Here is a 15,667-nt window from a genome sequence, read left to right as displayed (position 1 = left end):
GAGGGGGAGGGAGGGAGGGAGGAAGGAAGGAAGGAAGGAAGGAAGGAAGGAAGGAAGGAAGGAAGAAAGAAAGAAAGAAAGAAAGAAAGAAAGAAAGAAAGAAAGAAAGAAAGAAAGAAAGAAAGAAAGAAAGAGAAGGAGAGAGGGATGGAGGTAGGTAGGTAGGGAGGGAGAGAGGGAGGGAGGAAGGAAAGAAGGAAGGAAGGAAGGAAGGAAGGAAGGAAGGAAGGAAGGAAGGAAGGAAGGGGGAGATGGGTGGTATGGGAAAGAAGGAAGGATAGAGAGAGAAAGGAAGGAAGGAAGGAAGGAAGGAAGGAAGGAAGGAAGGAAGGAAGGAAGGAAGGAAGGAAGGAAGGAAGGAAGGAAGGAAGGAAGGGAGATGGGTGGTATGGGAAAGAAGGAAGGATAGAGAGAGAAAGGAAGGAAGGAAGGAAAGGAAGGAAGGAAGGAAGGAAGGAAGGAAGGGAGGTGGATGGAAGGAAGGAAGGAAGGAAGGAAGGAAGGAAGGAAGGAAGGAAGGAAGGAAGGAAGGAAGGAAGGGGAGATGGGTGGTATGAAGGAAGGAAGGAAGGAAGGAAGGAAGGGGAGATGGGTGGTATGGGAAAGAAGGAAAGATAGAGAAAGGAAGGAAGGAAGGAAGGAAGGAAGGAAGGAAGGAAGGAAGGAAGGAAGGAAGGAAGGAGAGATGGGTGGTATGGGAAAGAAGGAAAGATAGAGGAAGGAAGGAAGGAAGGAAGGAAGGAAGGAAGGAAGGAAGGAAGGAAGGAAGGAAGGAAGGAAGGAAGGAAGGAAGGAGAGATGGGTGGTATGGGAAAGAAGGAAAGTTAGAGGAAGGAAGGAAGGAAGGAAGGAAGGAAGGAAGGAAGGAAGGAAGGAAGGAAGGAAGGAAGGAAGGAAGGAAGGAAGGAAGGAAGGAAGGAAGGAAGGAAGGAAGGAAGGAAGCTGTGCTGACATGTCACAGAAAGCGTTAAATTTCAGCCCCTCTTAGCAACACCTGATGCTCTTGGCCAAATCCTTCTAGCCTCCTTTATTCTCATCAGGGAGTATAAGAATTTTCAACCAGTAAAACGAAAGGACTTTATCCGAAGAAATAAATGCCATCCCGCTGGATCCCATTCGCTTGCGGAAAGCATGCTGGCAAGGATGCCCCTCCCCTCCTCACTCACCTGGGCAGAAAAATGGCGTTATGGAGGAAATTCTCAAAGACCTTCCGGTACTCGGCTTCCTCCTTCTCAGCCTTCTTCTCTGCTTCGGTCTTTGGGCATTTGCAGCAAGGCCCTTTCTCACCGCCAGACCCTTCCGGCTTGGTGGGCTCCGTGGCCTCTTCCGTATCTATGGTCCCATCAGCGTATCTCCGAATCGGGACTTTGTCTTGGAAGGCGAAAGAGGAGGAGGAGGAGGAGGAGGAGGAGGAGGAGGAGGAGGAGGAGGAGGAGGAGGAGGAGGAGGAGGAGGAGGAGGAGGAGGAGGAGGAGAAAAGGTAAAATCAAAAGGGGTTGGTGGACTAACAATCCAGCAGCAATCCTAAATTGCATTAACAGAAGGATACAATCAAGATCAAGGGAGGTACTAACACCACTCTGTAAAGCCTTTGTAAGACCACACCTAGAGTACTGCGTCCAGTTTTGGACACCACATAAAAAAGATGTTGAGACTCTAGAAAAAATACAGAGAAGAGCAACAAAGATGATGAGGGGACTGGAGGCTAAAACATACGATAAACGGTTGCAGGAACTGGGCATGGCTAGTCTAGGGAGGAGAAGGACCAGGGGAGATGGGATAACAAATATTCCAATATTTGAGGGACTGCCACAGAGAGGAGAAAGGGGTCAAGCTATTTTCCAAAGCATTTGAAGGCCAGACAGGGAACAATGGATGGAAACTGAACCAGGAGAGATTCAACCTGGAAATAAGGAGGAATTTTCTGACAGGGAGAACAATCAACCCATGGAACAGAAGTTGCCCTTGGAAGTTGTGGGAGTGCCATCCCTTGAGACTTTCAAAATGAGATTGGACTGCCATCTGTCAGAAATGGTGCAGGGCCTCCCGCTTGGGCGGAGGGTTGGACTAGATGACCTACAAGGTCCCTTCCAACTCTGATTATCTGTTAGCTGTGACGTTCCCGCTGAAGACATTCTGAGACCAGCTGTTCCTTTCCATCAGTAGCGATGGCTATGTTAGGGACGGGCTTTGCATAACGAGCCAGGAAAGAGGCCCATGGAGTTTAGGAAGGCCAAAGCATCTTCCTCAGGGGTGGGCTGCTACCAGTTCTTCCCGCTGGGGCGAACCTGTTAGGCGAACTGCCAAATTCCACCCCCAGCTGGCCCTTCCCAGGAGTCCCCACGCAACCTGTTTGGATACCAGATAAGTGTGTTGTGGTTCGCCGGCAGGAGGTGTGGATGGCTGAGGTCTCGGAGAGCGAGGACTTGGATGAGGGGCCTGCGTGTGACGCAGGGATGGGGCCAGGACCATCAGGGAGTGGAGTGCGGCCTTTGGAGCTTGTGCGGGCTGGCAGCAATGATGAAGAGGCCCCCGAGGAGCCTGTGCCCAGTACGCGTAGGTGCAGGACTGCTCAAAGGAAAGAGCAGCTGCAGAAACACAGGCGACTCTGGAGTAGGGCTGCAAGGTGATGGCCCCTCCCTTAAGGGATAAAAGCCAGCCCTCGGGGGTGGGATTCTTTGCAGGAAGCAAAGAAGTTCTTGCACTTTGAGTCTTGTGGAAGTTTGGACTATCCTGGTTTGTGTTTTTGATTTTGATTATTTTGGTTTTAATTATTTCCTTGGAGTTTAATCTAATGTTCTTGGCAGCCTTGCACAACCTTGGCAAGTCTTGTTCTTATCTGGGACAATTAGTTTTTAATAGCATTTTACTGCGAATGAAGGTTTTGCTTTATCCCTGTTTGGTGTTTGTTTGCTTTGAACGAGGCTTGGGCCAGAATCAGTGCCCAACTGTCTGCAAAACAAGTAGATAACTTGGTAACGAATGGTGCAAATGGTCTTGGTGCAAATGCTCTCCGTGGACATAAAAGAAAAGATACATTCGTCAAGAATAATAGTCCTAGGGTACTAGAAGCAATCAAATATAAATGGTAAGGACACAGGAAGGATAAGGAAAGTGGTTAAGATGAGGAAAGGCTACCTCAATGCCCGTAGGTATGCCTCCGTGTCGGTCTTACCTTTGGAGCAGTAGTTATGCCTGTACAGGTAACTATCCTGAGGTTGCTGCTGCCACCTTACAATATAGTAAGACAGGTTGCCATTGGGGTAAGTGGGAGGATTCCATTTCACAATCAGCTGTGAGGAAGAGTTGGAGGCTGAGATGACATCCAGGGGGACAGACGGCACTAGAAGAAAAGCGAGTCAAACCATGGGACTTTTAATGTGTTTATGCCAAGAACTTATCATGAACCGGAGTTCATAAAAAATAATAATAATAATAATAATAACATTCTGTTTTCAGTGCACAGCATGCTCTTCCCTTCTATTCTGGTGACACCCTTGAAAACATCTCAGAAACAAAGCCCAGGGTATTTTATGGTCCCCGGGCCACATCCGGCCATTTTGACTGTCCCCCCTCCGGACGGCGCGAGGTCAATTGGAAATCGGAAATCAAACGAAAATAAGTGCACCTCAGGGGTGGGGGAAATAGTCCTCAACTTTCAACTACAATTAGGACTGTGGCTAAGCAGGACAGAAGTTCCATGTGTTGTGCCTGATTTTTACATTTTGGGGGGAGGGCACAGCTATTAAGCCAATTGCTGCAATTGTTAAGTGAATCTGGATACGTGTCCAAATTTTGATCACACGATCATAGGAAGGCTGGAAAAACCGTAACTTTGAAAAAAACGGCCATAAGTCACATTTTTTTCCAGTGCTGCTATAACTGAACAAAATGTTGTAAGTTGAGGACTAGCTGTAACAGGGATTTTCCAGCAAATCAAATCCTCAAGGTTTTGTGCAGAAATGAACATTTCAAAGACACAGCCCATGGCATCGGGGCTACAACAATTAGCTTGCCAAATCATCTAGCATCCAAAGGGATAAATTACTGTGTTTCCCTGAAAATAAGACCTATCCCCAAAAATAAGCCCTGGTTTGATTTTTACACTTGTGCTCAATATAAGCCCTACCGCCCCCATATCGTGGGATATCTTCCACTGACTCACTTTGTGGCGGTGGCACCGACAGCCCCACCCCTTCTGCAGAAGAAGTGGAGCAGCAGCAGGCTCCTGCTGGGTGGGGCTGTCGGTGCCACCGCCACAAAGTGAGTCAGTGGAAGATATCCCACGAAAATAAGACCTGGTGCCTTTTTTTGTGGCAGAACCCCCCCCCTCCACACCGGGTCTTTTTTTCGGAGAAACACAGCAGCAAACTCAAAGCCTAAATTTTTGAGAATACTCAAATCATTGTCCCGCTAAGTTGAACAACTAAGAGAGATACCCAAGAAAAACAAACATTTGCTTTTTGCTACCTTAATTATGATAGGAAAATACAAACTCAGTGCACCACAGACGCTTTTTGATTTTGCAAAATTTTTGTTTTTGTTTTTATTTCTATTCTGGCCAACGTTACACCTAACCCCAGTATATTGCAGTAGGCCTCAATGTTTTAGCAATAATGCACGCCGTTGTTTTCCCCAAAAACACTCCATACAAGCCCAATTTTTACACATCCCTGTCTGAGTCCCATTCCAACTGGCCTCTTCGGCTCAGTTCGGGTAGATAAACATCTATAATTCTGTCACCAAGGCAGATATTATATTCTAAGCTGCCTAGGAGTTTGCCAATTAGGTGGCACACGAATGACCTCAAGCAAATAAATAAATATTATTCCCACCCTCAGAAAGAACTTCATTCAAGATGATTAAATGCTGTTGGATATATCCCTGGGTTGATTAATTGGACAATTATCACCTCACTGCAGTGCCCAACTTTGGAGGCCATTAAATTCTGGCAGGCAGAAGTAGACTACCAACAGCCATCAACTTTGGAAGGGTTTGGGGTTTTTTGGTTTTTATTGATACGCTAACAAGAAACAGAGATCCCAAATAAGCAAACTGAAAAGGACCAATGCCAAGAACAACTGTTCATCCATTAAAACCCTTTGCCACTGAAAATCAATTCCATATGATGGCGAGTGCGCCCTCTCATTCGCCCCCCCTCGTCTTTCTGCACCAAACGCTCTCCGAGTTCAGCATGGACGACTTCAAGAGGTCCAGGTCATAAAATCATTGGGCTAGAAGGGACCTTGGAGGACTTGTCATTCAACCCCACTGCTCCAGGCAGGAGACCTGATTGCATCCCGGACCAAGGTTGGTCCAGTCTATTTTTGCAAGCCTCCAGTGAGGAGGGAATATTCACAACTCTGCGAGGCAAGCATTCCATTGAACTTTGGACGATCACTAAATGAACTGTTATAAGTCGAGGACTACCCATATAGCCTCTGATGGACCCTGAAAATTGCCACTGAATCCTCATCAATCAAGAAGATTCATACGAGAGGGACCTCCCCCCGCAAAAAAACATGCAAAGCCTTTGTGGTTCTCTGTCCGGCCCTTTGGTACCAGTAGGTTCCAGAATCCTTCCAGTTTTGATAACATTCATCATTCAGATGGATAAACCGTGATGTTAATAATACAAATGATTCTAAAACTCAACAGTTACTTTTTTTCCCTAGTTTTTTTTCTTTCTTTTTACATCTACCACTACATTTTTCTTCCAAAAACTACGAATTTTGGAATTACACAAAAGCTTGGATGAATGATACATGGCATACGAATTTTGTTTTTTTGGCCATCTGTTGGAAAAAAACCTGTGAAACGGTTTCCCTATAAGAGATGCCAAGCTACAAATTGAAGCTATGGCACAGATTTATGAAGAATGTCCCACAAGGACTTCCTAGGATGAAAGCAGATTTATATCTTAGCATCTTTGCTTTTGTAGCCAAAATCTAATTATGCCAAAATACTTAAGATTTATGGCTAGTTTAAATTTCATCGAAGACATCGTGAATCACTTTTCCAAATGCTGGAATCCTCTCCTTGCCCAGTCAAGGCCACCAGACAGAAACACAACTCATTTTTATTTTATTTTAACTTATCTTCAGCAAGTCTAATGACTTCTCACCTGCAGCCTTGGTGCGGATGTAGACAATCTCACTCTTCGCTCCGTGAGGGTGGTAGTTCTCCATCATGGTGAGCATGACGGCTTTGACGTAAATTGCATATTGGGTCCACGGCTTCAGCGGCTGCAGTAAAATCCCTGGGTTGTCCTCTTTATTTGAAGGCAGGTCCACATCCACCATGTTCCAGCTGTTAGAACCACAGGCGTCCTGCCCATCGTATTCGGTCACGTTCTTGAAGGCTCTGAAACGGACAAGCGAGGGAGCTAGGACTGGTCCGTCTGATAAAACAGCGAATAGAAATAGAAATAGAATAGGAGAATAGACTTATAGAATGGAATGGAATAGAAGGGAATAGAATGTGGAATGGAATGGAATACAGAAAATGAAGGGAATGGAATGGAATGGAATAGAATAGAATATAGAAAAGGAATGGAATGGAATAGAATACAGAATAGTCATTGAGAAAATATTAGAATGTGCAGAGATGAACATTGGCAATTAAAGAAAAAGAATGAACGGAATACAAACATGGAATGGGATTTATTTTATCAATGGTTGGAAAATAAAGTAATAAGTAAAAATTGAATAAATGAACATATAGAGAAATAAGTTAAGATTGCCACAAAGATAAAATATGTAAGCGATAACGGCTTATAAAGAAAATGTGATTGCTGTTATTTTTGGCAAGAAAAGTATGTTAATTATAATTGTTAGCACAAGATATATGTACCCAGTCGACACGCTGTTTAAATGAAAGATGTAAATATAAAATAAGAAAAACTTATTTAAAAAAAAGAATACAGAATAGAATTTGAGTAGAACAGAATGTGGTACTTTTTTACATGAGAAAAGATGAAAACTGTTAAATATACAGAGAATCCACATAGGGAAGGTATGTATTCAGTTGTTACTTTTAATTCAATGTATTTACACTTCACCCTGTTTGCTTTTTTCCAATTTCTCTCCCCGATCAGACCTCAGCCATTTTGGAGGAATGAGACACTTGCAAGCCCCTCAAAACCAAATATAACCTTGGTCCATATGATTGCTCACTTCAGACTGAAAAGGGGAAAAAGCAGAGAACCTTGTATCCTAGATAAGTCTTGAAGGCACCTGTTTGGGAAGGTTGCTCTAAGGCCAAAAAACCAAGCATCACAATCTCCATGAAAAAGTCACACAGAAGTGCCTGATAGAGAGATGTGTGGCGTATAAACTAACTAACTAAATTAATTAATCCCACGTGCATTACTCTGATCGAGTTGTAACGTTTAAAAATGTGGTATTATCTTGACAGCATTTGCCCTTTGTTTTTAATTTAGTGCTTTCTATTAGAGATCAGGTAACAATTCTTTGTTCAACTAAATGAGAGCTTTCTTTGTATAGCCTGTCACAGTGGTACCTCAGTACTCGACTGCTTCAAAAACTCATTGAATGTGCTACATGACACCAAAATGTTGTCCTGTACTCATTGTTTGCTTGGTATTCGACCCATTGTGATAGAAAAAGGGGAACAGCTATAGAGACGGACAGGAAGTCGGCCATGCCAGAAGCTCGCAGCAAAAAGACGAGGGGAATAGGATGCAGAGGGTGGACAGGAAGTCCACCTCGCCCCTCTTTGGAAGAGCTTTATAGCTCCCGCTGCCTTAAGAAAGTTCAAAACGTTCTCAAAGATCCATCTCATCCTGGGCCTCCCCTTTTTTGGAACTATTACCATCTGGCAGACGGTACAGGACAATAAAAACAAGGACAAATAAGCTGAAAAACAGCTTCCATCCCAGGGCAGGAACTCTATGGAATTCTACCGTATAGCACGAGATTAATCCAATATCAGGGGTTTTCAATTCAACGTGTGGAGGAGTATGAAGGATGTGTGTTTGTGTTTATTTTCATAGTCATAAATTGTACACTGAGGATGGTATTTAATTTCATTGTATTCGATGCAATGACAAAAGTATACTAAAGTCAGCTGTGGTGGGAAAATTGCTAGCCTAGGAAAAGGGACAGACTGGATGTCCTTCCCAGCTGAAATAAAGAGCCACGTGGTATGTCACGAGGTTTGGCACTCGTCCTTTTTACTACTCATCGTGCTTCCCGGAATCAATGAATGCGTACCGGGATACCACTGTAATGTATTCTGCTTACTACTTTGGCAACTTCCAACGCATAGATTTCAACTCCCCCAATTCTCCATCTTTCAGGCTCATCTCTGAAAATTCTGGTATGTGGTCCGTATAGTACAGGGGCGTCAAACTCAAGGCTCACAGGCTTCATCCATCCTGTGGGGTGTTTGATCTGGCCCGCGGTACCTCTGCCAGCAAAAATGGAGCTCGCAAGGGCTCTTCCGGCAGAGGGTTGCAGGAGGTCATTGCAGCTGAAAACGGAGCTCGGGAGCCCGTTTTTGCTGGCAGAGAGTTGGGGCCACCGCAGGCACCCCCAGCATGAATGACAGTCATGCCCACCTCGGCTCCCCAAGCTCAAACACAACCCTGATGCGGCCCCTCCATGAAAGTGAGTTTGACCACCCCTGATATAGTACATCTGGAAGCTGCAAAGGCTGGTTAATAGTGCTAAAAAACCCCGTAACACATCCTCACTTTGGCTGGAGTAACAATCTAGTTCTGCATACTCACGCTTCTTTGTAGTAGACGGTGAAGCTAATCAAATCTCTGTAATCTTTAGGGCGATACTGTTCCCATGTCAGTTTGATCCGATTTTTCATTGTAGTGTTGGAAACGAATTTCAGGATGTGACTTTCACCTGGAACACAAAAACAGCACACTTGGCTGAATTGCCACTAACACACACAACACACACACACACACACACAGAGGAATGGAATTTATTACTAGGAAAGAGAGGGGGGAGAGGTGGCTCATGAGAGAGGGAGAGAAGGAGAGAGGGGGAGGGAGGGAGGGGGATATACACACATATACATACATACATATGTACATAATCGTTTGAGTAACTTTTTTCTGGAAATATGCACCACAATTGAGATATTGGTTCCTTGGTTTTTGGTCAAAAGTGGATGGGTGACATTTGGAGGAGCTAAATCTCCTTCTCTGATAAAACAAGATCACAGCATGGGAATATGAGCAATTCCTTCCCGGCAGTAAATGCCTGGGTTGATCCAGATTGGATAGAGGAGGCAGCTATTTCAAGACCAAGGTGTCAGGTCCAAAAAAGAAGGTCCACTTAGACTGATTCATTGCTACACATGCCTATGCACAGGAATTTTCTCACCTAGCAGTTAGCACCTGTTTGGAGTTAAAATTGAATTCAAGGGGGGTCTGGATTTAGTTCATTTGTGGGCTAAGAAGGGATTCTAGGCTGATTCCTCTCTTAATTCCACCCTCAGGTTCTTCCATACCTTCCCCTATGCAGCGCTGTTTCTTTTCAAACACATGACAATATGGGTCATGCAAAATATACTGTCTGGGAAACATTTTTAATTTCATTTTCCAAAAGCAAATATTAAACAACAGGAGGCGTTTCACAACGTTTCAAGCAAGAAAAATTGTCACACCATCCAGCAAATGGCACAGTCTGATGTTTCATGTACCAAAATTCGAACTTTGAAAGGATGCATTTTGTTCTTCCGAGCTTTTTTCTTATACCCATACAGGGAGAAAAAAAACAGGTGACTCGATCCTACCTATGCACAATAAATTTGTGCCAGCCTCCCGTCCTCCCCAAGTGTAGGGGGCAAAGCCAATCTAACTTCACACAGGCTGGCTTTAATGGGGCCGAGTCTATTTTAAAAAGCCAAGTCTGCTCTTCGTATCTTCAAAAGCTATCCGATTGAAAACAAGTTTGAATAGTTGTTTGTTTTGCAGATTGCGGGTGTTTGTTTTTAGAGAAGCTTAATTCTTGGCTCGGGAATCCAGCCTACAATTGGATTTTTCAGTTGCTTTTTTGTTTGGATACGACACTTTGCCAAACGTTTCAAACCCTCTTCCATCCTGCACACATTTTAAAGCCCATGTAGACAAATAAGCATTTCCTCCCCCACTTTTTTTCCCCCTTTTTGTAAGAATAATAAAGAAACAAGTGAAATCTAGCCCAGACCCTGATGGTAACACGGGAGAGGGGCCAAATCTTTTACATGGGCCAAATCTTTTACAACATCTCCAAGGGGGACTAATGAATGTGTATAATGCCCCTTTGGTGTGAATACATGTCAACATGTGTATTTGGGAAACGGATCCCAGTTCCATATGCGGAGAAAAAAAAGAGGGAAAATTCTTTACAAAAAATAACATCCCAAAGGTCTATTTTTAGATGCCAAAGATGGAGAGGAGACCATTTCAATAGCCTGCTCACCAATCTCTGATCAGATGCATGCAGGATGCGCACGGAACGCGCGCATGGTTTCTGCAAATGAGCACAATGCGTTGATTTTTTTCCCCAGCTAGTTTTCTGAACCCCACATCTGACTTCCAAATAACTCCCACCTATTTTACTAATTGAAGAACTATGTGCAAAATGTTGGGAGTGCAAATTCAAAGAGTGCCATGCGCTTCCATTGGCCGTCCTGTACCATTGATGGAAAGATTCTGTTCTTGTGACTCAGGAGAGGTGGAGACTGTTCCATTTTACACAGAGATTAGGAAAAAAAGCCTTTTCTGCCAATAACTGCTAGGTATCCTGGGCGCACTGATACTACCTATCTTAAGGATGAACAGTCCACAACTATAGCGTAGGTGGACAGATTCTGCGCAAAAGCACTGAGGATTCGTTGCAAACGTGTCTCTTCTCCACCATAGTTAAAGTATATATAACAAAAGTGGCAAACTCTTTACACTGCTTAGTCTTTTCCCTTTTCATGTTGAACCTACAACGGGCCACGCAGTTTATGGATTGTAATTTCACTATAATTAGACCATGTATAATTTTCAGACCGGATTTTATTAGATTTTAGTTGTTATTTATTATTTTGCACTAGAATTTTTAATTGTATATTTACTGAGTGTTTTTATTTGTTTTGGTCTCTGGTCTAATCTTCAATCGAGGATGTGTATGCTGCACGAATCAAAAAGAGGGCTGTGAAAATATCTACAGACCCCACACATCCAGGACATAAATTGTTTCAAATTCCTACCCTCAAAACAACGCTATAGAGCGCTGCACACCAGAATTAGACACAAAGACAGTTTTTCCCCCAATGCCATCACTCTGCTAAACAACTAATTTCCTCAACACTGTCCAACCATTTACAAAGTCTGCACTACTATCACTATTAATCTTCTCATCACTCCTTATCACCCATCCCCTCCCACTTGTGACTGTATGACTGTAACTGTCACTTGTATCGTTACGATTTATATTGACTGTTTCCTAGTACAATTTGATTGCTTATTGTACCCTATGACTTTCATTAAGTGTTGGACCTGATGATTCTTGACTCTTGATGAATGTATCTTTTTCTTTTATATACACTGAGAGCATTTGCACCCAGACAAATTCCTTGTTTGTCCAATCACACTCGGCCAATAAAAGAATTCTATCTATCTAAAGACGGTAATAAACTGATTGAATGAAAAGAGTGACTAAAACCCACACAAAGGGAACAACAGCAAAAAGTCCTCAACATCCCAAACTCTTGTCATTTAAACGCCTCAATTTGTATTTGGGTTTTTTTCCATGTGGTTTTTTAGTTGTTAAGTTTAACAGAAACTTTGGTGGGATGGACGAAAGAGAAGGACGCTATTTAACAGGCTAGCAGAGTGGGAAAGGACCTTGTAGGTCATCTAGTCCAACCCCCCGCCCAAGCAGGGGACCCTACACCATTTCTGACAAATGGCAGTCCAGCCTCTTCTTGAAAGTCTCAGTGATGAAGCTCCCACAACTTCCGAGGGCAAGCTTTATTTATTTATTTATTTGAGATATGGAGCAATCCAGAATTGGAATGACATGAGGAAAAGGAGAACACGCTGAGGACCAGTTGCCTGTCTGTGCATGTTCCAAATAACCTTTTTGCATCTCAAGTCTGAATCACTACAAACCTCCTGTTATTTAAGGTCAGGGGGAAAAACAATTTCTGGTTATTTCATCCCAACACAGTGTCCTCACGTACAGGATGCCTTTTCCCCATTGTTCCTCGGATTGATGTCGCCTTTGCTTTGTCGATCTTTGGTTCCAGTCACCTCCTCCATTTGGTAAATCTCCGAAACGCACAATTTAGGATTAAAAGCAAAGTACATCTTTCCTTCTTTGATGGTCAGGTTGTGATGGCTCCAGTCCCACAGTTGCTGCAAGTTTTGGTTGTCCAGCACATAAAACGAGTAATTCCTAAAAAGGAAATGTTTGGAAAGCAAAAAAAATAAAAATAAATAAACAATCAGTCCGTGTAAACAGAGGCACACATTTTTTTCATTTCCAGACCTAATTTAGGTCTCCAGGTTGTAAGTTGGAAACCGTCGTTGCTTTTAAAGCTGAAGAAGTGACAAACTTCTTTAGCCCTAAATAATCTTCAGCCCTTGTTGGTTTCAGCTCCGTCTTTCCTCTAGAACCAGAAATAGTTTAAAAGAAAGAAAACTTTAGAAAGAGCGCACAGAAGAGCAACAGGAATGATTAAGGGTCTGGAGTCTAAACCAGGGGTCTCCAACCTTGGCCACTTTAAGCCTGGAGGACTTCAACTCCCAGAATTCCCCAGCCAACAAAGCTGAGTTGAAGTCCTCCAGGCTTAAAGTGGACAAGGTTGGAGACCCCTGGTCTAAACCATTTGATGAATGATTGAGGGATGTCTCATTTAGCAAAGAGAAGGATAAGGCATGATATGATAGCTATCTTCTACTACTTGAGGGGATGTCACAGAGAAGAGAAGGTCAACCTATTTTCCAAAGCACCAGAAGGCAGGACAAGAAGCCTTGGGTGGGATCTCCTTAAAGAGAGATCCAACCTAGAACTAAGGAGAAATTTCCCGAGTTGAAGAGTCCACAGGTCTTAAAGAGGCCAAGACTGGACACAATCGCTGCAGGCTATTCTACCAATCTAGTGTGCTGATTCAGGACCAGAACTAATTTCATTTCTATTCAACTTTTAATATAGTTTCAATTAATTTGTATTGTCACCACTATCCTCACCCATCCTATTTAGTAGCTTTCCTCTGTGAAACATTACAAATTTTTTTAAATTTGGGGACGGTTTTGGAGGTCCCAGATCATGCGGAGATGGCGGTTTTACAGGGCAAAACATTGCAAGAGGTAGAAACTTATCCGACCTAAAAAGACTCAGGAGAAATTTCTCAACGGTGAGAACAATTAATCAGTGGAATGGCTTCCCCGCCCCCAGAAATTGTGGGGGCTCCATCACTGGAGGTTTTCCAAAAGAGATTGGGACAGCCATTTGTTGTTCTATGACACGGAGATCAAGCTCGTGGCATCACGTTGCCATCACATGACGTCTCACGACAATTTCCCCCTTCATGGAGCTGGAGTGGGCATGGCTTCCGCCTGACACATCCGGCCTGCAGGTTGCCAGTTTTGACACCCCTGGCTCTATAGTCTCCTGCTTCAGCAGTGGGTTGGACTAGAAGGCCTTCGAGGTCCCTCCCAACACCCTATATTACTACATGTTTTAACCTCCGCTTGATTTATTGGCCACCCGTCTTACTGCAAGGCCACCCTAGGTGTTATACTCCGATCACTACCATTAGACAGCAACCAGGAGTATTAACACCTAGAGTGGCCTTGCGGTAAGGTGGGTGGCCAATACGTTTGCTAAATAAATAAATATATCAGCCGGAACATTTTAAATATCTTTGGAAAATGAAGAGCACAGGTGGGATTCAAATTTCTTAACAACCGGTTCTGTGGGCATGCCCTAATCTGTGGGTGTGGCTTGGTGGTCATGTGGCTGGCAGGGAATGGCTTGTATGTAAATATTGATATAAATATTGAATTTTTTTATTTAAAGAAAGAGCAACTTTTACCCCAAATGAGGCAAAGCAGGCAGGCAGATTGAGTTGCTTGCAGAATCACAGAGTCATTCGCAGATCTATCTTTCTGCAATCTGCTGCCTGAGTCTGCACTGAAAAAATAGAAGCTTCAATCCTAAGGAAGGTTCAACTCTGCTCTCGGGCCAGTGGTGCGATTTGGCGGTTCTCCGAACTGTGCAGAATCATAACAATCGGTTCTATAGAACTGGACCGAACTGGTAGAATCCCACCCCTGGGACCAATGTAGTTTAAGAAGGGACTGGAAGGGACTGCCTCTTGTCAGAAATGGTATAGGGGGTACAGGCTTTGGCTAGAACAGGGGTGTCAAATTCAAGGGCCGTGCAGGGCTGCCCTGAAAACAGCAAAGGACCGGGCCGCGGTGCCTCTACCAGCAAAAACGGAGCTCGGGAGGGCCGCATGCTTGGGCCTCCTCAGGGGTCCCCGACACGGGTGACATCGAGCTGGCCATGCCCACTCTGGCCACGTATGCCCCCCCCCCAGGTCAAACACAACCCTGATGTGGCCCTCAATGAAATAAGAGTTTGACACCTCTGGGCTAGAAGATGTCCAAGGTCCCTTCCAACCCTATGAATCTACGTTCTACGGCAGAGGTCTCCAAACTTGGCCACTTTTAAAACTGGTGAACTTCAACTCCCAGAATTCTGGGGGTTGAAGTCCACCAGTCTTAAAGTGGCCATGTTTGGAGACCTCTGCTCTATAGCTTGAGAGGCAAGAGGAATTTTCCAGGGTGGAAGAAAGCAACACTGCCCTTTACAACATATTCCATCACTCTCTGGAATCTGAAGAATGCAAAGCCGACCAAACAGCAGCCAGAGAGGGAGGGACAGGAGGGGAGGAAAAAATGAGGTTGAGAACCTCCTCTCATCCTGTAAGATAATCCTTTCAGGCCAGATAAATCAGACACAACGAGGGCTGTTCTCATGACCTTGCTCCGGCCTTGTCCAAACAGTTTCCCTCCCAAATTCCTGTTTATCGACTAACTGATGCAACTGGTATCTGGAAAGAATGGTTTCGTTTGGAGGTAAGAGAGAGAGGAGAAAGCGTCACAAGACAAACACGGCGGTTTCCCAGACTTAAGACGAAGGGCAGAATGGTGCTTCCCTTCCCGTTAGTCTGACGACAACAACCACAACTTTTTCCAGCTGTACGTTCTTCAAAAATGACGCAACTCCATTCTTTTAAGCACAGGAAGTCCCCGACTTATGACAGTTCATTTAGTGACTGTTTAAAGTGACAATGGCACTGGGAAAAATGTGACTTAGGTCTATTTTTCACCATGACGACCATTGCAGAATTCTCATGGTCACGTTATCAAAATTCAGGTGTGTTGTGGTTCGCCGGCAGCCAGTGCAGATGGCAGTGGAATTGGACCGTGGGGAAGAACAGAGACTGGTCCGGGAGTCTGGGGAGGACTCAATGAGGGTCCTCCATCTGATGCAGAAATGGGGCCAGGACCATCTGGGAGTCGGGTGCTGCCTCCGGAGCCTTCAGAATCTGGCAGCAGCGAGGCAGAGGAACAAGGGGAGCCTGTTCCCAGGACATGCATGTGCGCAGAGCTGCTAGAAGGCGAGAGCAGCTGAAACAA

At 44.3% G+C, this 15,667-nt stretch overlaps 1 protein-coding gene across 2 annotated transcripts in view; it reads right to left on the bottom strand.

Annotated features, from left to right (window-relative positions):
- Positions 1-15,667, bottom strand: part of IGF1R (insulin like growth factor 1 receptor) — a 210,014-nt gene that overhangs the window by 46,601 nt on the left and 147,746 nt on the right. For both annotated transcript variants that reach the window (XM_087941839.1, XM_087941840.1), the window contains exons 6-10: positions 12,199-12,413; positions 8,753-8,879; positions 6,125-6,363; positions 3,176-3,343; positions 1,167-1,371 (exon numbers count right to left, since the gene is read on the bottom strand). In XM_087941839.1, the coding sequence (XP_087797965.1) occupies positions 1,167-1,371; positions 3,176-3,343; positions 6,125-6,363; positions 8,753-8,879; positions 12,199-12,413 (954 nt within the window). The remainder of the gene's footprint in view (positions 1-1,166; positions 1,372-3,175; positions 3,344-6,124; positions 6,364-8,752; positions 8,880-12,198; positions 12,414-15,667) is intronic.

The sequence above is a fragment of the Pseudonaja textilis genome, chromosome 13 (genome assembly GCF_049901715.1).
Source record: "Pseudonaja textilis isolate UNSWEBS1 chromosome 13, rPseTex1.2, whole genome shotgun sequence".
Taxonomy (NCBI): Eukaryota; Metazoa; Chordata; class Lepidosauria; order Squamata; family Elapidae; genus Pseudonaja; species Pseudonaja textilis.
The sequence above is the reverse complement of the archived record's forward strand: the minus strand, read 5'-3'. Positions and strand labels throughout refer to the sequence as shown.